This window comes from Malurus melanocephalus, unplaced genomic scaffold (genome assembly GCF_030028575.1).
Source record: "Malurus melanocephalus ecotype Western Australia unplaced genomic scaffold, MMel_1.1 scaffold_359, whole genome shotgun sequence".
Taxonomy (NCBI): Eukaryota; Metazoa; Chordata; class Aves; order Passeriformes; family Maluridae; genus Malurus; species Malurus melanocephalus.
Window position 1 is genome coordinate 573632 of NW_026623591.1, and position 24525 is coordinate 598156.

The following is a 24525-nucleotide window of genomic DNA, read 5'->3' on the forward strand; positions in this document are numbered from 1 at the left end:
AGATTTACTGAATCTCGTGGTTTTATTTTTAGAGTGCTTTAGAAGTTTCTAGAATCTGGTGAATGTGTTTTTATTAAAAAGAGCCCATCGTTAGTTTTTTGCAGGTGAGAAACTTCAGTGTGGAGTCAAAGAGCCTCCTGAAACAAGTTGTTTCATGCTCAATCTAACAATTAGAGTTCCAATAAACACAACTTCTCAATGTTCTGCCATCTCTTAAGTTCTCCCTCCTGTGTTTAAATTACATTGTCTTCTGCTTCACACTCTAGACTTTGCAAATCCCTTTTCAAGATCTGAAAAATCTCTATTTATAAATAACCGCAGCAGAGGGGAAAACCACTGTAGTGTAAAACACTCWTACAAGAAAAACAAAAAGCCCAATGATTATATCATGTGTATCTTGTACTAGAGCTAAATGTTTATAAAGAGGGATTATTTTTTTCCCTCCCTGACAACAGCTATAATAAATACGCTGCTAGAGAAAATAGGTGAAATAGAAGACATGCACTCAACACTGAAGACACGTGTCTGGATATAGMACAGTAAGGAACTTGCAGAAGAATCTAACACCATAAAACCTCTGAGCTTCCAGCTARCTGTCAATGTTCAAATCTCTCAAAGCAAATCTTGGGTGAGTTTTCCTTTGAGATGTGGTCAGATGGTGCTTACAAGCTCCACTAACTGATTCRTTAATAACAGGAATGACAAGCATTTCACAGGTTAACAGAGGTTATCAGGCAGCAACAGAAATGAGGGCACAAAGCCTCTCCCTTTGTCCTGCATCCTGCAAACCCACAGTTCAGGGTCTGGCTCATAGATGCTTACTTTGTTCATTTATTTGTGTTGCTCTACGTACCCTGGTGCTAATGTGAAGGACCTGGTGCACTGTCTGTGTTTGGAACAGCAAGGAATTGGGTCTGCCCAGCTGTTGGTGCCAAGCTTGAGCATCACAACCTCTCCAGACTGACAGGTTTGCTCCCAGAGCTTGCTGCTTTCAGCTTCTGTGCAACAGCTCCCTGTCTCGCTGATTTTCACAGAGATTAAAGCTCTGCTTTCACAATCACTAATGCCACATTTGGGCAATTCCTGATCTCACAGAAAACACATCCAGCCAAGCTAGGGTGTGAACAAACAGCCCTGCTTCTGCTGAATCAGAGCAAGAGCATGACCACCAGAGGGAAAACAATACCTGCTCTGGCTTAATACCTGCCAGGAGGAGTCTGTCATGCCAACAGTTTCAAACAGATGTGGATTAGCAGCCTGACATTACACCTGATCTGCCCTGCAACTCCTATGGCTCCAGCATTTCATCTAAGCATCAGCAGCTCTACAGCTGAACTTGTTCTCAAAGAGCACCCTCAAATAAATCCAAAATTGTTAACTTCTGATCTTAACTCACTTCCGTGAGAAATGCTTATCCAGTATAAAACTAAACCCAACAACCACATGTGTAATTCAAACTTCACTCATACCCCAATCCACCTGTTGAACTTAAGTTTTTTCATGTAAACGTACCAAAGTCAGCAAAGATATGATCAGCACTCAGTTCCTTGTGGCTGCTTCCAGAAGAGAGGAAGTGCATCCCCGTTACTAAACCCTTAGCTCTGAGCTCTCAGAAGGATTAATTTCCCCTCTGATCCCCCTCAGCATCCCCGTTCAGCATCCCAGTCAGACAGCACAGACTTTGGCAGGTGGAAAGGCCAGACAGAGCCCTGCCCAGCTTAACAGCATCACACCAGATGGAAAACGTCTGGATTTACAGATGGAGAAAGAGCTTAATAGAAATACTCTCACGATGAGGTGAGACTTCCCTGAAAATGYGCACTTTAGGAGCCTCAAGATGTAAATTTTTTATACATAGAATGCTACAGACCATCCAATCTTCATAAATGGTGCTCCGCTAGCAGTGTAATGGAACTGCTTATATCTAATCCAGAAAGGAATGCACCAGGTAAGTCTATCTCTGTCAGGCTCTGTACCTTCTCCTTCTCTCTCTCACACAGTTGTTTAGGATTAAGGTTTAATAGCTTTTTTTCTGGACCAAGGAACCACAGAATCTGTTCTCTTCACCTCCTGCCAGACGCAGCACTCCAGTCATCATCCCCTCAAACTGCAGCTGGGAYCCGCTCTGTAAAACACCAAATGCTTTCCAATGCCCTTGGAGTCCAGCAGCACCAAACAGCCCGGAGTGCAGAGCAGCACAGACATGTTGGTGTCGTGGCAGCTGCCTGTTTAAAAACCATAAAAGGAAAAACAGGGCCTGAATTTTCAAGGGTTTCAGTTTCAAGGTTTAATCTGTCAAGCACTTAGGAGAAAGGCTGTGCTACTGCAAGAAATACAGATGCCTTTGTGAGGCAGGGAGAACTACAGGGTGTTTAAAATGCTCCACCCAGTGGTAGAAAGCTACCTCTGCCTGTAGGAATAAATCCTGCATAGTTTTACATGGGCATTAAATTCCACACATTTCGAAAAAAAAGAAAAGAAATTAACATTTTCATTATACTGTATAATAGACGCTTACTCACATAACTCAAACTGAGCCTAAAAAGGTAAAACAAAAAAAGTATGCACTTGGTACACTCAATGTATGTGATTATCCCTCTAAAATCTAACACTTTTCTTATCTCCTGCTCCTTCCAGGACACTTAAATTCCCCTAATCTCAACTGCTCTCTGCAGAGACGCCTTAATTTCCCAAGGGCAGAAACACAGTTCTAGCATTGTTATATCCAGGAAATCAGAGAACATAGTTGGGAATTAGTACAAGGATCAGGTATTACTGTTGTTATTCTGTAATAAATGATAGGTTTGCTAGCAAAGAGAAACTCAGACCACAGCCTCAAGGCTCAGCACCCCTATGTATTGTGGAAGATTGGCTCAGGAATCAAACATCAATGCTTGTGCTCACCTTTTATAATAACTCAGTAAGAAAAAGACTGTAATTCAAATTCCTACCCATGGCAGTGGGGTCGGAAGTAGATGATCTTTAGTGTCCCTTCCAACCCAAATTGTTCTGATTCTCTATTCTAAAGCACAGCAAATCGTATTTGTGCAGGGCCTAACACGGGGTTCTGCCCTTCTGGGAATGCAACACTCTAGGCTTATGAATGAAATCAGGAGCTACAGAAGAGGAATGGAGAGTGAGTTATCAATGGTCTCAACCATTCAACAGTTTAATTAGCACAGAGTAGGGATGGATGGGATATTGGGAAGGAATTGCTGGCTGTGAGGGTGGGGAGGCCCTGGCACAGGGTGCCCAGAGCAGCTGTGGCTGCCCCTGGATCCCTGGCAGTGTCCAAGGCCAGGTTGGAACAATCTCCTCTGGTGTCCCTGCCCACGGCAGAAGGTGGAATGGGACAGTCTTCAAGGTCCTTTCCAACCCAAACCATTCCATGGCTCCATGAACACRTGCCTCTCAGCTGGCTGACCTCAGCTGGGTGTTGTGGAAGAAGCTGCAAGTGTTMGAACTGCCTGGAGTTCCAGTAACTTCATGGGAAAGGACTTTTCACTGCTTCACTTTATGTGGCAAAGCCCCTCATCAGAGGCTCTWGCAGGAAATGAACAGGATAAAAATGGAACGATATGGGAGTAAGCAGTTGGCTCACACTGCAAAGAAAGGTCACTRGCAGGATGCACAATCATCTGTGCTGATAACACATTTCTCAAGRTATCTGGAAGTTGTAACTTAAACATAAAAAGTTCTCTGGAAAATGAGGTGGACATCATGATGCATTCTGCAGAAAACACACAATTATTCAGGATGACCAAATACASATCTCACGGCTACAATTACACACAAATGTCAAAAATTTGAGTGATAAAAACGGGAAATGAAACATTATGTGTAAAACAAAGTGCATGAAAGGAATTTACTGTAAAGACACAGTGACGAGCTCATAAAGAACYGTTATTACACAGGGATGAGATCTTAGAAAAACTGCATCCAGTTGTCTGAAAATGAGAATTCAATGATCATCCACAGTCAAGAACTACCCACAACTTCCTCATGAGGGCAAAAGGAGGGGCAGCAAGCATCCATTCTCTCTGTGACCAGTGACAGGACCTGAGGGAATGACATGAAGTTCTTTAAGGGGAGGTTTAAGTTGGATATCAGGGAAAGGTTCTTCTGTCCCCAGAGGGTGCTGGCACTGCCCAGGCTCCCCAGGGAATGGTCCCGGCCCCGAGGCTGCCAGAGCTCCAGGAGTGTTTGGACAGCGCTGCTAGGGATGGACAGGGGGAATTGTTGGGGTGTCTGTGCAGGGCCAGGAACTGGACTGCACGATCCTGGGTGGGTCCCTTACAGCTCAGGTTATTCCATGATTCTGTGATTCTGTGGCAGAGGGAATTATTCACTGGCTATTACAGAAGGTACTGTTGGCTGTYAAAGAACAAAAACCCACCTGAAAATGACATGGCACAATCCATGTGGCAACTGTATTTAGCACAGTGAAATCCCAGTAATCCTAATTTACCAAGGTAGGAGTAGTAAGATTAGTCAGGTGAACATCTGGTTTGCTGCCCTCTGGCAGCTGGGTTGTTCGTTGTTCAGGTTTTTTAATCCACATAAGCAGAGTTAAATATCTCTACAGTTGTTAAAGACACTGCAGCATGAGAACCCCTGGAGTGGTGATCAGCATACTTCAATTGTTATCCACCAGCTGTAGCAACACTTGCCTTGACCTGAATTTCCTGCTAGGCTAGGCAGTCAGGCTTGAGTCACTGCCTGGCTTTCATAATCATCTCACACCAGCAGAGTGGCACACTGTTGCAGGTAAGGAATATTTTGACAGTGGACAGAGGATGAGAAGAGCGAAGGCTGAAGTCTCTGCTCCTGTTTCAGTGTTAGGGAGAGCTGCATGCTACCCCTGACAGAGCTCTCTGCAGCGAGTACCTGATGCAGACATCCACTTCAGAGGAAGCTGAAAGSAGCTCACAACAGCCTAAACGGCTCCAGTGAGCCGTTGATAAAGTCCTCATTTCACTCAAATGTCATGTTGGTTCTGCCAAATGGTTCAYAACTCCAACTCCACTGCCTCTGAGAGACCAGACAGCTTCCTCAGAGCTGCACCTCCCAGACCAGCCAGGAACAGCCCCACACAAYAGACCCAAGAAATATGGGTGATACTATCAGAGGAAGTTAGGGAATGAGATGTTGAATGCAGGCAGTTACCACGTGGCAACACAGCCAGACACAGCCACACCCCTTCTCGGAGGGCTGGCAGACTTCTTGGAGTTCTTTAGGAACTACCCAAGAAACAMCAGTGACTGCTCAGCCAAGAAGAACACTCTCTCCAAAACCCAACACTGACTTCCCAAAAGTAACATTTTTCACAGTGACATATTTTTAACATAAACTAACAAACAGAACACCAAGCCCTTTTTCTTTCTGTGTTATATTTATTATYCTTTTAGGAGGCACAATGGAAATTTCAGCTTCTGCTAATTTTCTTTTCCCATGCAGAACAGCAGGGTACAGGTTAATAGCCATCAATCTACAATCAATATATACTTCAGAAAGTCTCTGATTACATTTTCACATTTCCTGATAACAAAAGAGGCACATGTGCCAGTGTCAGTCTGAARTAAGTTTAAGCAATACTTGCTTAAAAAGCTGCATTGATTGCTATTTTAAGGCAGGTTTGGTTAAAGTTTGACARGCAATATCCCCAAGAAATGAAAGTAATTTTGTCTATGGAAATACATTGATTGAAAATAAGCTTTTACAAAATACTTTGTCAGTGTGAAATTATATTGATGCTGCAGTTCCTTTAGTTAGAAAGACATCAATGAATCCTTTTGTTCGGAATTCTGACTTCCCAGCTGTTCCTTTACCTTGCAGGAAAGGCACGCAGMGATGCTCTGTTGTCACAGGAGGCAGGTCTCTCAGGGAATCAGCAGTTCAGGCCAGGCTGCAGTGCCCAGGATCCATCAGGCTGTGTTCTCAATGACCACAGCAATGCCTTGCCCACCGCCGATGCACGCTGAGCCAACTGCGTACTTCCCGCCACGGCGCCTGCTCAGAAACAGCAACAGGAAAGATTGGTTACAAGCACAAACCACAGCAGCTCTTGTCCTGATTTTATTAAAGGAAACCAGATATCAACTGGGTGTTACTAAAGATGGTGTTTTAGAACATGTACGTCATACTAAAGATGGTGTTTTAGAACATGTACGTCATTCTTTTTCCAGAAAAATATTATTAAGTCTCAACTGATGTTGAAGTATTTCTGAAGAATCACTTTAGAGCTCATCTGGTTCCACCCCCTGCCATGAGCAGGATCACCTTCCACTAGACCCCACCTGGACAGCTCATTCCACAGCAGTTTTTAAGCGACCTAAAAACTGCTCAGGTAGTTTTTAAAAGCTAAGTTTCYGACAGCCACACTCCTCAAAACAGTTCTCTGCAAGGAGCAAATGATCTGAGGCTTCATGGCTGAACACTAAGACAGTGCTGGAAGTACAAGCAAAGAGACACAGTGATCTCTACCCTGAGAGGGGCAAAAAAAGGAAAATACASATTAAAATGGTGCTAAGCATATCAAGCAAGCCAATAGTCAGAATTTCTGAAAATAGACTAAAAGAGAGAGAAGATAATAACAAATTAATTTAAAGTATCACCTTCCAGTAGCCAAAGGGGACTGGAGAGGGACTTGGAACAAGGAATGGAAGGACAGGACACAGGGAATGGCTTGGCAGTGCCAGAGGCCAGGGATGGATGGGATATTGGGAAGGAATTGCTGGCTGGGAGAGTGGGGAAGCCCTGGCAYARGGTGCCCAGAGCAGCTGTGGCTGCCCCTGGATCCCCGGCAGTGTCCAAGGCCAGGCTGGACATTGGGGCTGGGAGTGACCTGGGATAGTGGAAAGTGTCCCTGCCATGGGGACATGGTTGGAAGGAGATGGTCTTTAAAGGTCCCTTCCAACCCAGAGCTTCTTCTAGGACTCTGATTCTATGAAATGCATCATGCTAAGAAGAGAACAGACTTTGCTCAAAGCCCATTTAAAAAAAAGGAAACCTTCCCACAGACTCTTGTGGACTTGGATCAGATCTAGGTGAAGCAAAGAATCCTGTACTGACAAGACAGAATGGGAGGCAAGTGCAGGACCTGCACTGCAGCACGGAAGTGGCAAATTTGCACAGAAAGTGGCCCATTCCAATGAGGAGAGTTTTAAGCTGACTGACTGGAAGAGTTTAGTCACGTGGTATCCGTGCTCAAAATGCCTGCAGGCACAAATCCATCAGCATTGCACTGCACTGTGAGCAGCTCCTGTCCGTGTGCATACCTTAACTCATGCACCAGGTGWGCCGTGATCCGTGACCCCGAGGCCCCCAAAGGGTGGCCGATGGCGATGGCACCTCCGTTGACGTTGGTCTTCTCAGGGTCAAGGCCCAACACTTTTTCCACRGCCAGATACTGAGGTGCAAATGCCTCATTTACCTAAAGCACCAGAGGAAAGACAGAACTTTAATGTGCACACAGTATTAGATGAGGTGAACTGCTCCTCCAGGCCCTTTTGAGAAAAATATTAAACACTGTRTTTATAAAAGCATGCTCCATCAACATACATCTGTCAATCCATCCCAACTAAATTCAAACACTAAGCATGTATGAGGAATATTTTATAAAGARAGGTACAGTATGTTCTGAGGAAGCGTGCCCAGGAAGCGTGCCCTGACAGAAAAAGGCCCTGTTCACAAGTGGAGAAGTAGGACTAATTAAAAACATGAGCAGTACAGCCAACAGAGTAAAAMGTCATGTCACATGAGGATATATTTGTTCTACAGAATGCGATCACACTATTTCCAGTTTCCACATGGCTGAGATTTTTGTAGTGAGTGCGCAGCAGAAATTGGATGGACAGAGGTCAGGCAGGCTCCTGACAGGCAGGAACACCTATCATGGGTAAAACCACCGTTCCTGTAAAAWCTTCTTACCTCTACCAAATCCATATCCTTCAGAGTCAGGCCTGCTTTCTTCAAAACCTCTGTAATTGCTGGTACAGGGCCTGTTTTGAAAATGCGCAGTTAGTAAAATAAAAAAAATTAATGAACAAAGTCTTAGAAACTTGTTTTACGTAGGAGCAATTTGTAAAGCCTCATGGGATCCCCTCCCATGAGCCTCTATGCAGCCTCAAATTCTGKATATGCCAGTCACCTGCTTTATTAGGTGGTAAGAGAACTAAATCTCAAAACTACTTGGTCTCCTTGTTAACACACAGCCAGGGAAAGCTAMGAGTGTCATWACTGCTGCACACAGAGCTTTCAAGWCAAGAGAAGTGGCAGTCCCCAGATAAAYAAAACAACTTCACAACAGTTTTGAGACATTCTCCTTCCCASTATTYTTGGTTCCATTTATTCTTTCCTTAYAATTTGAAGCCTCCAGGTAAACAACAAAGGAAAAAAACAGGCTGCCCTAGAGTTCACTGGTCATGTGCTTAGCAAGGGGTATTGCTGTCTTGATGTTCTTAACATTATCTAAAAACCTAGTAAAACGCCTAACATCAATTAGTCTATTCCAAACAATTAAATGCTCCATCAGACCCAGGTGTCAGACAACTGAAAAAAGTAACTTTTTGTTGTTTAGACTATTAGAGTTTGGCAACAAAACCATCCTCTGGAAGAAAGCTGCCTTCTATAACCTACTAAATATGATCTACTAAGGGAAATTAAACCTGAACACAGCTAACTAAGGAAAGACACACTGAAAGAGAATTCGAAAGGGTTTGTCAGATACATGATTATAGGAGAAACATTTTGAGATGTTAGGTGGTGGCTGATCATTCAATTCTAAATCCTGAATGTTATCACACCGGCAAAACACGGCACAGAAAATGCWCAGCTCAAAGAACAAAAACATAAGGATAAATACATTGCTGAACAGACAGAAAAATTAAGAGAAGAAAGGGCCCAGTGGAGTATTAGGGAGACCCTGGCAGCTTAACACTAGACTCTAACTGCATTTCATTAGGGAAGGATTTTAGTATGCCTGTTACGCATGAGAGTAATGGGAGGGTTTCATGTGGACAATACAAAGACCCCGAATGACAGCCAAGTAAACTTTTTCCCCCTCTCTCTTCTTGTAAATAATTAATTCCCTCACTGAATGCTGTGAGACAGGACTCCTTATCAGTATGTGAAAGGACAGTGGCTCAAAACTGAGCTGCTATTTGTCAGATCTGCTGCTATCACGTCGATGAATCTTGTCTGTTCTCTTTAAGCTTCTGGGGGATAAGCTGTGGTGTGAAGGAATTGGGATGCTAACTGCTCCTCCATCTGATTTATGAAGTTTTTAAACAAGCTAGAAAGCTGACTTATCTAGAGAGAATGGGCTGGTTTAGGAAGCACAATRCCAGCATGAAGTCTAGCGAAAGAAACCCTCCCTCCCTCCCTTCACGTTTGCTTTGAAGGTTGTGTCAGTCAGACAGTCTGATCAGGAAAACAAATCTGACAATGCCTCATTTGCATTTCTACYGACACAAAAAACCAGCCAACAACAGCTTCTCTGAACAAAATGACAGAGAGGAAAAGCAATGCTGGGATACAATGCTGTCTGCAAACTGAAGTGAAGGGAAAAATCCTGGGGTGTCTGGATTGGCTCTKAGGGATTGTTTGCACTGAGATACTTGACGAGGAAACAGAAAAGATGGGACTAAAACAACTCAGAAAGTACTTGGTTTGCCAAGTAATGGCTGAACAGATGTGTATCCTGGGATCCAAGCAGCTTGAGCCAGTGARTAACTGCTGAAAGGTGCTCACACAGCCACTACTCTAGGAGCGAGAGGTGAGGAAGGCAGCTCGCAGTTACACATTTTATAAGAGGATTAGGGCTCACAGGAAACTGAAGTGAATTTTAGGAAAAAAATGGTTAAAAAAAAATTGAAAGAATGTTTGTTTTCTTGACTAAAACAGAGAGTTAAAAAGTGAAAGAAATAAGAGCCTGGGGGACTATGTTAGTGCTGTTACTAYGGGTCTGACAGTGCACACACCCTTCCAGTCAAACTGAAGAGCAAATCTGTCCCCCTGCATGACAGGGATGGACTGACACAGTGGCATGGACAGTAGGACACACTAACATACTCAGAGACACTAGCCTGAGTGATGCCTTAGGATTTTTAGTTTCTATATTTTCATGCATCTGTATTCTTGTATTTCTCTAGTACAACACTAAAACTACCATTCTCCCATCTTTAGACAAAACAATCCCTCTCTGAGCCTGAATCCTAGGACACCTCACTGCCTCATAGCCCCAAAATAGGTAAACAACAAAGAGTTGGGGTGGGGCACAAGTCTGGGGTGGTTGACATCATGACCTGAAGATCATTGGAGAATTAAGGCCCAATATGTTAATTATGCAGAACTTATAAAAGGTGAAGATCTTGTGACTTGGTGCCCATTTTGGGTGTAATTTGCCTGCCCTAATGTACCAGTAGGTCTGTTAGGCCTGTRTTAAAGTTTTTATTCTCATAGGTTTGTCTGCCTCTGTTTCAGGTGAGCCTGATTTCTAAGGCAWCATGAGCACACTGCAGACTCCTTTTCTTTCCTTCACAACAATAATATTTTCATGCTGCTTGATGCTATAGAAGCACGTGCTTCATTGCAACTTACCAATGCCCATGATGGAAGGGTCACAGCCAGCTGAGTGRTAAGCTACTATTCTTGCCAGAGGAGTGAGACTGTGCTTTTTAAGTGCTGATTCACTGGCAATGATGACTGCACCGGCTCCATCACACACACCCTTGTAGTAAAAGAGAAAAGCACTCTTAGAGAGAAAATACAAAGCAATTAAAAAATCCTCACACTCTTTAAACTAAACACTCATAAAAGGCTTGTTAATTAACATCTAACAGTGTTTATTCAAAACAACAAAACACAATTTTTCACGATTCTGAGGACAGGGGAAGGAAGTTAAATATAGATAAATGTTTCACAAATACCAATGTCTTAGAAAATTAAAAYAAGTCTCGCCTGCATTGGAAACATGATTCTGCAGCCTTGCAAGAATGCTAGTAATAATGGATAATGTATGTGCTATTAATTATAAAAGATACTTTACAGACATCCACATTTATTGTGGCTAGGATCTATTTAAGGCAGGAATTCAGACTATATGATCAMAGTGCCCCATCTAGCCCAAAGAACKTCAATCAATTMATTAAGATAATGGCTGTCAGAGRAACAGTYCATAAYGACATGCTGCTAAGCACTGAGTTCTACTCTAAATAAGAGCAAAATGCAGTTTGCAGGAGAGAGGACAGTAGCTGTGGTACAGAGATGTGCACCACATTAGTGACCCACTAATAAAATGCAGGTTTGTAAAGCAAATGCTCAGCAAATGCACCATCCCCCCAAAAGGCGAGAGGCTTAATCTACAGAGCCACTGCAGCCACCAAAGGCACAATTCAAGAACAGTGAAGAAGCACCAATGCCTCACTGCAAGATCAATGAAAATCCACAGAATCAAATTTTATGACTTATAAGCTGACAGAAAGATCCCTGGCATCTTGAGGCTTGAAGAGTCAGYCAGGGGCATTTAGCTGCAGAATTAGAAGTTATTTTTGTCAGGAGACACCAACTCAGTGAGACATAAAGAGTGGAAATAAATTTGGAGAASCACAGAGGGGACATCTGTCCAACTCAAGGGTCTGCTGTACTCACTGAAGCATTCCCAGCCGTGACTGTCCCATCCTTCTTAAAGACRCATGGGAGTTTTGCCAGTTGTTCTATCGTGGTCTGGGGTTTTGGGTGCTCGTCCTTTTGCATGCTTTCTTTACCCTTTYTTGTCTTCACTTCAATTGGTGCCATCTCAGCATTAAAGTAGCCAGCATCATTGGCTGCAACCACAGGAAAATAAAAGGAAAGGAATAAAATAAAAGGACTCGATAAAAACATCAAAATGATTTGTCATGACCAACAGCCACATTTTCAAATGCACACAACACTTTTGCTCTATTTTAACCAAAAGTTCAGGCACAACAATATTTATACTTTATTTTGCTTGACAAACTGGTTTGTCCTTTATTATTGGTTTTTGGGGTTTTTTTTAGTTATTGGGCAAAAACTATAGAAGTACAATCTCAAACTTCTCCAAAGAAAGTCTCAAATACTGAAATTTTATTTCAGGTTTAAACAACTGAACTCCTTTGAGTTTGAGCATTTTTTTTATAAACCACTAGATTTATTTTTAGTAYATATTCCCCTCTACAGCTGCTTTATTTTACAGCTGTGTCATTCCTCAGAAAGCCAAGATGTAAATCTCACTCAGAGTGCAATGTGGAAAAAYGTCTTGAGCCACATTGTTTCTGTTGATAAATTCTGTCTCTGTTTTGTTGTATATCAATCAAAATCGTACTCAAGGTGCTCCTCCAAAGGCTCTCACTGTCAAGCCAGAATCTTGGAATGAGATTCAGCTGCCTAAACAACTTGAGACMATCAAAGACAGTGTAGGTATCTAAGATGCCCAAAAAAAGCATCTGGCCATATCACCTAATATAACATTAGACAAAGATTTGAAAACAAGACACTGAAATGGTCAGATCTGATGTTGTTTAGCTACCTCTGGGCTTCTCAATAAATTCCTCAAAACCTTTTTCTTTCCTGATTACACACAGGGCTCTCTCTGTACTGTGGGATAAGGCGAACTGGTCCTACAGGCAGAAACAAAAACAGCAAGGTAAAATCTTGGAAAACAAGACAGAAGCACAGTCTCTAGCAAAGATTCCACAACTGGCRGGAGTTAGGTAACAAGATCAGCAGGAAAGGTAATAAATGATGAAGAAAAATTGCAAAAAGCACTTTGGAAAAAATACAAAATCTTCCTTCAAGAGTGCAGCTGTTAAAATGCACCATCATTAGAATCTAAAACCATACTTGGATCTTTCCTTCTTACATTCACCTTTGGTTTGCAATGTATGCTAAGTGCCAGAATGGTGACTGCACATTTTACTGCRTTTTGGCCTAAACGTCACCATAACTGAATCACAGAAATTTAGGATGGCTGGAGTTGGAAAGGACATTGAAGTCCATCCTGTTCCAAATGCCTGTCATGAGCAGGGACACCTYCCACTGTCCCAGGCTGCTCCCAGCCCCAATGTCCAGCCTGGCCTTGGACACTGCCAGGGATCCAGGGGCAGCCACAGCTGCTCTGGGCACCCTGTGCCAGGGCCTCCCCACCCTCCCAGACAGCAATTCCTTCCCAATATCCCATCCATCCCTGCCCTCTGGCACTGCCAAGCCATTCCCTGTGTCCTGTACCTGCAGCCCTTGTCCCCAGTCACTGGCCAGCTCTCCTGGAGCCCCTTTAGGCCCCAAAAGGGGCTCTGAGCTCTCCCTGGAGCCTTCTCTTGTCCAGGTGAGCACCCCCAGCTCTCCCAGCCTGGCTCCAGAGCAGAGGGGCTCCAGCCCTGGCAGCATCTCCGTGGCCTCCTCTGGACTCACTCCAGGAGCTCCAAATCCTTCTTATGTTGGTGGCCTCAGAGCTGAATGCCTCTGAATTATGGCTTTGGGSACATAAACCACCCAGAGAACCGTTTAAAACACAGCTCTTAAACAAATATCCCCYCTTCAGATTCCATGTGCTCCAACTGTTCAAGCGTTCAAGAACAACATTTGATTTGCAAAAGAAAGAAAAAGGATTCAGATGAATTACAGCACATGCTGGCACACAAGAAGGATGTGGGTCACTGTGGGAGATTGTTCTGCCATGCAGTGGAAAGAAAGGAGGGCAGTCAGGCATGCCTGGGATAATGCTGCATCCCACCAAAGRGGCACCAACAAATGACATTCACCAACATGAATCCTGCTCAGGCAGGAGGTGACCCGTGACTGGCCAATGGTGTGTGCTGCCTCAACAGCTAAGGAATGTCCCTGGAAAAGGCACASGGAAGGCAGTGGAAAGGGGATCCTACTTCACCTGCTGAAGGCTACAATACTTGACTCAGTGTGCCTTCAAGGTGAAACCCTCTAAGAGTGGGATACATACCATGGGGCCAACAAAATCATGMATTACAGTAGGCAAATAGAAGGACAAATTACAGCATGGGCCAAAGAAAACCTGAGAATGCTTTGAATCAATGCTAAAAACTTACTAGATTTGAAACTAGTGTCACATAATCACTTCTATTCCTTGATTTACTCACCAGCTTTGCACCTCTGCTGYGTTTTGAGTGCGTATCGGTCGCAGTCCTCCCGGGAGATGCTGTATTTTGCAGCCAGGTTTTCAGCYGTCACTGCCATAGGTATTTTAACATGTGTATCTGTTAGAGCTTCCCACAACGTGTCTTCCAACTGCAAGGAACATTAGAAGAAGAAAATCAGAAAGCACAGCAATATTGTATTTAGCACTGACAGCTTCTAACTGTTCAGCAGCCTCCTAAAACAAAAGGCTCTTTGCAAAATTAATTCAGGTTATCTACAGATAACTTACTGATTTATTAGAACAAAAACACGGTTCTTGTGTGCTGTTCTAGTTAATCTCCATTATGCTCTAGTGTGATTCTTTCCTCTCACATGTGTCTCCAAGAGACTTGGGAAAAGCCTTAAAAAAAGATTTTTAGTATTTCAGCATATTTCACTTCTGCATGAATTATTTACTAGAGCCTGTAAGCAAACACACTTGTCTGGTTGCCAGGAAGGAAATGGAACGCACTGTGAGAAGGCACAGCAACCTACTGATTCCTTACCTCTTCCTCTACTGTCAGCTAAAATCCCCTTACTAGAGCCAAASGTTTCTGTGGGTATAACATCTCAGAGGAGAAAATACCCAAGTCTACCCCCACTCAACCTGATAAAGGCAAGCCCAGTCATTTCAGGTGGGTTTGTTATCTGTCAACAGAAAGTTCTGCAAGGTAAACCATCCATTCACTTGTCACTGTGTAACTCAGTTGTCTTYATGATAAGAACCCAGTAGCACCTACTTGGTGTATCAGAAACTTTGTGAGGATGCTGTCTGTAGGATCTGAGGCACAGTGCCATACAAGAATACCAAGCACACATCATATTCACCATCTTAAATGGAAATACAGTGTGGGGAAAAGCCCCAAAGGGTGAAACACTGAAATATCCTAATTTTGCCTTTTGATGTCACTTATGACCCACTGAGTAAACGGTAGCACATTATCCATTTATCCTGTTGCACCTTTCCCAGAGTATTCACTTAGGATTTATCTTCAGAAGAAAATGTAAAGATTACTTACCTGTCAATGGATTTAACTTTGAGTTTCCACTTCTGAAACTGAACAATGCTCACAGTTTGGAGGTATGCTCCTTACAAGTCTATCTACCTACTGCCAGCTTTACTAGCCTTGCCTAAACTGTGTGTGCCTGTATTTCACAGCCTCTGACAAGTTTTTGTACCTGGTACTTGCACAGGATACACCAATTGAACTAAATTTTGTGCCTAGGAGTTTATTAATATGTTTAACACACAACAGGAACTTAAATATGATTTTGGAAAAGCTAGAAAACTGGCACACTTAACAAAACTACCTGAACCTCTGTTTTGATACTGTTTGAATACTAGATAAATGCTTTAAACTACTAAATCTGGATCTAATCTCCAATAATTTCATTTGCAAGGATTTAGTGCCTATGATCCTGATGGTAAACACTGCTTTATTCAGAGAATAAAAGAAGTACCAGACCTTGAGTTCTGCTCCTAATCTGGTTCCAAACCGAACCTTTCGAACTGCGTAAGGAGCCTGGCTCATGCTTTCAGCTCCRCCACACAGAACAACTTCTGCGTCATTCAGGCAAATTTCCTATTAACACAGAAAAACAAAACRAAACAGATCTAGGATTTAGTCTCCTGTTTGAATAAGAAAATAAAACCTGTTTTAGAAAAATAGCTCATCACCTACAAAACAACAAACTCAGAATGAATTCAAACTTAGTCCTATATGTTCGTCTTTATGAGGGGTTTACCCTTCTGTTAAGGTTGGGGTCTGTCTCCTTCATGCCATGTCCCTTTTTCTTCCTTTCAGCAAAGAATTATTACATCCATGAGGGAAGAAKAGAATTTGGGTGTGCACACATGACAGAGCAGAGGAACAAAGACATTAGGCATCTGCATGCTTGTGTGGTTAGGTTCACAAATGGTTGAGCTTGGTGGTTTTGAGCTCCCACTCTTTTCAAAAGCAACACAAATTAAACTTCAAAGCCTGAAATAAGATCTTATGATTCAAGAAAAGGGGATATAATTTTAGAGGACAATAAATAGGTAGCTGCCAAAACAAGTACCCAAAACACACTAATTCATCAATGGCAAAGCACACAAAACCTAAAAGCCCCAATTCTTAAATTGTTCTTCAGAACATTCAAAAACAGTGCTTCCTTAAAATGATTTACTGAGTTGGACTGTTGAGGTTATTTATGAACTAGAATAAAAGCAAATTAAATTAGCCCAGAGAAACTGTGGCTGCCTCATCCCTGGAAATGCCCAAAGCTGGATTGCACAGAGCTTGGAGCAACCTGGGATAGCGGAAGACATCACCTATGGCAGGAGGTGGAACTCAGTGACCTTTGATGTGCCTTCCAACCCAACAGTTCCATGATTCTATGATCTTGATATACATTTGAGATTACCAGTTAATAACCTGTGTGTAGCAATACGTGCTTAGTTGCTTCCTATAGTTACTAAAAACTTAGAGAACATCTAAGCAGCATTGACTGCATTGGTGAAATTCCATCTTTGGAAAGGACCTCACCACCATAATTTTAATAAAAGTGGCAGATTTTTTTGACAAGCGCTGTGTATGGCTTTTGCAAAAAGCAATATGAAAAACAGGTGGATATTGTGGCAAACACGTAACCTTAACTCTACATTTTTCACAGTTTTTCCTCTAGAGGATCGGACATAAAACAATTCTTGAGCCAAGGAAAACCAAAAAAAATCCCRCAAAATCAACAATCTGCTTGCTCGATTATTCATAAAAGCAATGTATGAGCAAATGAAATAAGAATTCCTATACTCCTACCAGTGGTTTTGGCCAACTCCTCAAAGAGAAGTTGATTTTCCTCTATTTTAAAAGAAGTGATACTATAAATTACCTAACCCATGAGAGGTTTGGATTTTTGAACAAAAACACACTTAAAAACACAGGTTGCTGCTTACACAGCTAGCCAGGTGAGAATATTAACAATGATCAAGAGATGAAAGACTCCCGGAGTCCTGTAATTCCAGTCCCKACAAACAGGATCATGTCATGCAACTATTGCTGAGCTCACTTTCACCAGCTAATWCTTGTTGCATGACTCAACATTAAACCAAAAATCACTGCAATACTGATTTTAAAAACTGACCACATAATGTGACACTGTGGAGGCTGAACTGCAAAAGACTGCACTGGACAATACAGGTGTCTATCAGTGGTAGCTAGAAATCCATGTTAAGATTCATCCCAAACACAAAAGACATGCTTCTACATGTTACCAGTCTGAAAGAAGTTACAACAGAKAAATACAGTTTTGTACCTGACAGCCATTGGCAATGGACTGGAAGCCAGAGCCACARAGCCTGTTGACAGTGAGGGCTGGGACTGAGATGGGAACTCCCACACGCAAACCAACATGTCTTGCAATGTAAATTGCATCTGATGAGCTCTGTAAGCAGAACAAGCAAGAGGTTTTGTTACACTCTCAATGATTTGGAAAGCAAAAACGTCTTGAAGAAAAGTAAGAACAGTGTAATTGCATCCCTGAGAGAAGACAATGTGTGTTTGGCAGAAATCCTACCACTCACAAGAAGCACTTCAAAAAAGACATATCCTACAGCATCTTAAAGTATCACTGCCTTAATAAAAATTTTAAAGAAAGCTTGTGTTGTGTCAGCAACTTAATAGGCCTTATATTTTCCCTTATCCCTTATTTTGAAAACAAWACACACAGAGCAGGCTGACACAAGGGCAGATTCTGGCTGGCGAGCTGCAATTATTTTAAAGCAAATTAATATTGCTCAGACTAACAGGGGAAGGCCTCCCAAAACCAGAGAGAATGATTATGCACTTGGAGAACATAAGCTCTTTTAGCYTTAAGCTAAAAGGTATTAGGAAGACCAAGTTCTGAGCAAGTGCTTCAATATGAATACGAATTCAGTAAAAAAAAAATTAAAGTAATCAAGCCACTTCTGCTGAAGAAGGGGTGTTTGAAATGGTGGTGCATTCATGGTTAATTAAACTTAACCAAACAATATCAGTAAACTAGAATATTATAAAATAATCTATTGGGATGGGAAGTATATGCAAAGGAAAAGAAATGTACTTTCAAAATTAGGAGAAACTTTGTCAGGATATTGCTATTTTTTTTATGTGAAAGCACAAGAAGAGACTTGARTGCAGCAATTCCTTCCTAGTCCACAAACAGTTCTTACAAAACTAAAAAGCYGAATAGAAGAAGCTGAGATGGAAGCTGTAGGCAACAGAATAAAGCTACTGCTTTTGTTGAAAATCCAGAGAAGAAATATTGCCTGATTCTTCACTTACTGCCTCAGTTACTTGTTTCTTCTGCATCCTTGTAACACACAGTGCAAAATAAAAGTCCCCACCCTTAATAATCAGAATACAAAGCAAAAAAAAAATGCTAGAAAGGTTCTTTGCTGTCGTGCCGAAATCAAAGACCGTCATCAAGATATGTGGGTAACTGCAGTTTTGCAATGCACACAACAGCATCATTTGTGAAAAGCTTTTCACAAGCTCTTTGAAAAAGACACGATTGCCCAAATGTCTCTGCCAATCAAGGCACATATCCTTCCAGCTCAAAGAAAACTCAGATCCATTAGAAAAATATTCTATACAAAATACAAGARAAATGGACTCAAATCTCTAATTCAAATAGAGTTACAGTCTCAGTGCAGGAGGGGATTTATACAACCCAGTGAAAAACCATGATCAGTGAGCTATACATTTTGAGCCATTGAAACAGGGGTAACGTACCTGGGGTTAGCAACTAACCAGTTAATTGATATAGRTATTTCAGGAGGTCAGCCTGTCCTCGTTATAGTACCTCTGGCACTAGAAAAAGCAAGCTAAGCCTTGTTCTCAATAGTATCACAAATCATGCAGGATACATCACTCTAACACGAACAGGAAACACTACACTACAAACCGCTACTCACCCCTTTCACTTCCACCCCTTTGGCTGCTAACCAGAGACAGTTATCTATAGGGCCACTCGGAGGGTGCCTGAAATAGCCCCTGAGCAGCAGATTTTCCAGGCTACCAACCTGCATGACGTTGCCCACGATKACGCTGTTGATGATCTCGGCAGGGACCTTGCCCGCGGCCAGCGCGGCTCGAGCRGCATGTTCGGTCAGGTCGGTGGCCGAGAAATCCTTCAGCGATCCCCCGTAAGTCCCAAAGGGAGTGCGCTTGGCTGCAACGATGAACACACCTGCAACACGGGCAGAAAAGGCCCACATTGAACACACCTGCAACGTGGGCAGAAATTATCCATGTGTCCAGGACCTCACACACAGGAGAATACCCAGTTTGCTCCAGTGGGTAACATCCTAAATTCACAGGAAACTTTGTAAGTATAGGCAACTTGAATACAGGAAGTATGAGATAAAAAATATAATAGTGCTTTAGACAGGGTAGGCATGAAGAACTAACAGAAAAGAAAGCGGGGAAGATTCCAGAAATAACCCCTTTCCACAGTGAGGTTTGACAAAATGGTAAGGTTGAATACAAATGAGGGCTTGGAGGAGGCAGCCACATACATCAAATATTAGTGATAGTGCACTGAAAACATGCCAGTTACATCCAGGAAATCCTGTAGTAGACACCTGTAAAAAATCAGATGAGGAATAGTGCTTTTAACAAAAAGGCTGTTCTGTCATCCTAGAAATATCAGCAGGTTTTGGTTTATATTCTGAAACARTTTACACAAAAAAAMCCCCAACMAACAACAAAGCAAAACAAACMCCCTAYTTGTTACATGCATTTCAACTTTGATTCCCTTAGCTTAAGASGAAAAACATTCCCTAATTGAAAACTTCATGCTTCTCCCAAAATTACATGTAAATCATCTAAACTGCTTTAGCATGAATCTTCTAGTTTCTGAGAAAAAAATAAAGTTTTCACCAGGCGGGAGACCACGTGCAAGCACATGTGTATATATGCACAGGCCAGGAGTAGTCGATATGAATTCCAGCTCAGGAGAAGCTATCTCTGAACCAAAGCAAACATCTCCTGGCTGCCTGTCACAGGGGCCTTCTGCTCCCACGTGTAGAAAAACAAGCGGGAGGCAGGCTGTGAACTTTCCCCCAGTTGAACAATATCGCTCACGCCCCCTGTTTCCACAGCCGCCATCTAACACCCAGCTATTTTAAGACTRCAGGGACATATACAGATATAAGAATGCAGGCAAATAAAATGCACATTCTCTAAGCTGCTCATGTGTGCAGGTTTCAGGTCATCTCATCCTTATTACTTGGCTGTCTTGTCAGAGAGAGGGTGCTCCTCCATCTATCATTGGTATTTGGATCCCAAGTTGTATGACTGCTAGAAAAGGACTTTCCAAACTGGTCAAGATCAAGATTCCCCCCAAACAAGGACTTGAACACAGTGCAAGCATCTAAAATGTGCAGGGAGTGTGCTCAGAACAGTATTACAGAATGGTTTGGGTGGGAAGGGGTTTTGAGGATCATGTTGTYCCAACCCCCYGACATGGCAGGGACACCTTCCATTATCCCAGGYTGCTCCARGCCCCAGTGTCCAGCCTGGCCTTGGGCACTTCCAGGGATGGGACAGCCACAGCTTCTCTGGAACACCTGTGCCAGGTCCTCMYCTCATSGCAAAGAATTTCTTCCCAATAYYCMATCTAAACCTGAGCTGGTCAGYRTATCTTTCCTGCAGCRAAACAGGCCTTGACATTCACATTCTTCATTTCTCCTGCTCACCAAATTCTTGCCTCCTCCTAAATGTCCCAACACTAACCGATTACAAAGCTTTGCGGCAGACCAGCTTGGGAACCTGACCAAGCTAACAGAACTCTTTCTCCTCCCTTTTGGCCACATTGTCAGTTACCCACATTATTTGCTCAGTCACATCCACGGTGGCATTGCCTCATGAACAGTCCAGGGGCGAGGATGGACCTTTGCCCTTCAACATTCCTTTCACAACAACATCTCTCTCTCTCTCTTTCATGGAGGCTGCTCAGTGGTGCCCACTTCCCAACAGCACCGTGGGGCCAATAAACCAGGGCAGGTCACACAACAGAGGCAGTTRAACACGAACCAGAGCCAGCAGAAAATGAGGGGCTCATTTTCACTAGGATCAGTTCTGTGCCCGAGTTTACCTTCCGATTGCTCCATAAAACAATAACTCAAGACTAAGAGAGCAGGCTGGACAGAACCASTAAGAGAAGACAAAGCAGCAGTAGCACAGTCTTTGTCATGCTGAATTAAACTGAACGCAGACACTCCCTAAGGGTACACAACTCCAGAACCTGACAAATTTTGCTTGACTGGAGAGGCATCTACAAACGCTTCTCCCTCCACCTAATTTCAGGAGCCGCTACAAGGGGTGGATGAAGTCCTGAGTGAAAAACGACACTGTCCCTCGACAGCAACTCTTCCTAAATTTCTGTTRATTAGTTCTGTCCTACATTATCATAGCAAGATTCCAGAGCCTCTGCAATTTTTCAAGATGAGAAACATTGGATGAGAGCAGAACAGTACCAAATGCATAGGATCTGAAAACTCTGGGGCTAGAAAGCAAAGGTCACTCTGAATCCTCAGCAAACACTGTATCTGAGATATCTTTTAAACTGGTTTTGTTAACCACTTGTTGCCAAGTAGGSAACTGAAACATTGTTTAATCCTCCAACATATCTCAAATGCGCTTGATATGAAAAAAATAATCAAATCCTATTTTGAAAGCCTAGAAAACATCCAATAACATTAAAAAAAGATAACTAAAAAGCAATAACAGTGTATTAAAGTATTGTGGATTGAGATGAGAGAAATGCTGTAGTGGGCACAGAAAACTAAGATCAAACAAGTATGGGCAAGGTGCTCTCTGTCCTCTCCAGCYCAGCAGAGCCGTCAGAATTAACATAATGCTGAGTACAGGCTTTAGCAGTGCAGCCTCACTGACATGTATGTTATTATTTAGGTACAGTCTGTCAAGTAGCAAAGCACTGTTAAATAAAGGCCCTATTGCAATAAATTTCTATTTTGTTTTCATACMAAGGGCATCTTAAAGGGTTTACATACCTAATTTTTAAGAGACACAAAATTCAAACCACATTCAGCATAAATTAGTCCTTCATATCAAGCACTTTCAGGAGCTGCTGGGATTTAAAGAGTTTATCCTGCAGTGTCAGTGCTAACACAGGCAGTGCCTGGATGTGATACATTTCCAGTCACGGTCATTTTAAGTGTCACTTACAGTCACTGTATGTAAACTGTGAATCATAAAATTATGGAATCATTTAGGCTGGAAAAGCCCTCCAAGACCACGGAGTCCAACCAATCCCCCAGCACTGCCCAGGCCACCACTGACCCCTGTCCCCAAGTGCCACATCAACACGGGTTTTAAACCCCTCCAGGGACGGGGACTCCACCACTGCCCTGGGCAGCTGTGCCGGGATGAACAAGCCCTTCCATGAAGAAACTGCTCCTGATACAGAATTCAAASAGCACCCTTTGCTACACCTTGACAGCACAACTGACTGGAGCACTGCAGGGAGCCAAACAATCAATTACTGCAAAAAGCAGCGCTGGAAACAGGGCGGGCTGACTGACACCATGTACCCCTGCCCAGCCTCCGGCCCTTACTCATTTTTCCCCTCTGACTTCCCTCTCCCACCCTCTGACGCTCACTCCCACCCTCTGTGCACCCCATTCCCATCTCTGACCCCACGCAGCCCGGTGTKTTTTGGAAGTTCCTAATTACTTCCAGCTGTCTATCCGTGCCGGCACGGACGGGACCGCGGCGAGTGGAATACCCCGGGATAGACAGCAACAGCTCTCGGGGGCTCTGCTTTGTAATTCCCGAGGGCTCCACCAGCTGCCCCGAGTGAAGAGACCCTACGGCGTCTGAGCCGTGCCCGCCCGCCCTCAGGGTCCCCCCGGAACCCGCAGGGTGTCCCCAGAGCCCTCAGGGTCATCCCGGAGCCCCTCAGGGTCATCCCGGAGCCCTCAGGGTCCCCCCGGAGCCCTCAGGGTCGTCCCGGAGCCCTCAGGGTCGTCCCGGAGCCCTCAGGGTCGTCCCGGAGTCCTCAGGGTGCCCCCGAACCCTCAGGGTGCCCCAGAGCCCTCAGTTTCGTCCCGGAGCTCTCAGGGTCGTCCCGGAGCCATCAGGTTCCCCCCGGAGTCCTCAGGGTCCCCCCGGAGCCCTCAGGGTGCCCCCGGAGCCCTCAGGGTCCCCCCGGAGCCCTCAGGGTGCCAGGAACCCGCGGCAGTAGAGGATCCTCACCCCTCAGCAGCGCCATGGCCGCTCCCGCCCGCTCCGCGCCCRGCCGAGTGCCGCCCCCGCTCTCCCGCCCCGCACATTCGCCACGCTGGGGGCGGAGGGGCGGGCCGGGACGGCTGGAAGGCTGTCCATTTAAATTTATTAATCTACTCGTAATTTCAGGGGGGTTTTTTTATTTAATTTATTTTAAGTGTCTTCTCTTATTTTGTCTTTTCTTTGTTATTTTTTTTTTAAATATATTTCGCTTCTGCTTAGTTGGATATTTTTCCGTGCGGTTTTGGCGAATCAGCGGCATGGGAAGCGGGGGGGCAGGCAGGGATCGATGAAGGGAGGCTGTCCGCCTCAGAGGTAATTACAGCGTGTTGCTGTTAATTACAGGTAATCACTCCATTGGAAAGGGCCTCCGAAGTCATCGAGGCCAACCTGTCACCCGATCCGCCGCCCAGAGCGCTGAGTGCCACCTCCAGGGTTCATTGGACGCCTCCATGGATGGGCACTCCAAATCTCCCTGGGCAGCCCCTGCCAAGGCCTGAGCACCCTTTCCATGAGGAAATTCCTCCTGATGTCCCCCGCTGAGCCTCCCCTGGTTCAGCTGAAGTCTRTAAACCTTCTCGAGAGGGGTTGTGGAGGGTCGCAGCCCAGAACTGCACAATCCATGGCTTCGCACCCTGTCCCCTGTTCCAGCCTTTGGCTTCCCTGGGCATGGATGGAGTGAGCAGGAGCTGCTTGCAGCCCATCGGTGTGACACCAGAAAACCCTTGGATACTCTCATTTTCCAACCCTGCAGAGACTAAAAACTAGGGGATGAATGGGCTGAAAAGCCTGCCATCACATTCTGGTCATCAGAGGGAAGAACTGATCCCTCCGTGGGCTGCAATGAACATGGATCACTCTCAATGATCCGATGTCATGGATGCTGCGAGAACTGAGAGCAGGATGGATCCATGAATGGCTGGTTTACTCTGATAATATGAAATAGTTAAAAACACACACAAATATTCTGGAATCATGCAATAGTTTGGTCTSGAAGAGACCTTAAAGTTCTTCCAGTGCCACCCCCTGCCATGGGCAGGGACACCTTCCACTGTCCCAGGCTGCTCCCAGCCCCAATGTCCAGCCTGGC

The 24525-nt window shown here is 43.9% G+C and overlaps 1 protein-coding gene across 1 annotated transcript; it reads right to left on the minus strand.

Annotated features, from left to right (window-relative positions):
• Nucleotides 1-5356: 5356 nt before the first annotated feature.
• On the minus strand, nt 5357-23486 carry ACAA2 (acetyl-CoA acyltransferase 2). Its single transcript, XM_057378442.1, has 10 exons — nt 23406-23486; nt 19208-19374; nt 17461-17589; nt 15633-15749; nt 14130-14277; nt 11650-11825; nt 10600-10729; nt 7930-8000; nt 7278-7432; nt 5357-6009 (listed from the first exon to the last, which is right to left on the minus strand). The coding sequence occupies exons 1-10, from the start codon at nt 23419-23421 to the stop codon at nt 5925-5927; spliced, it is 1194 nt and encodes a 397-aa protein (XP_057234425.1). The 5' UTR covers nt 23422-23486; the 3' UTR covers nt 5357-5924.
• Between the last annotated feature and the right edge of the window lie 1039 nt (nt 23487-24525).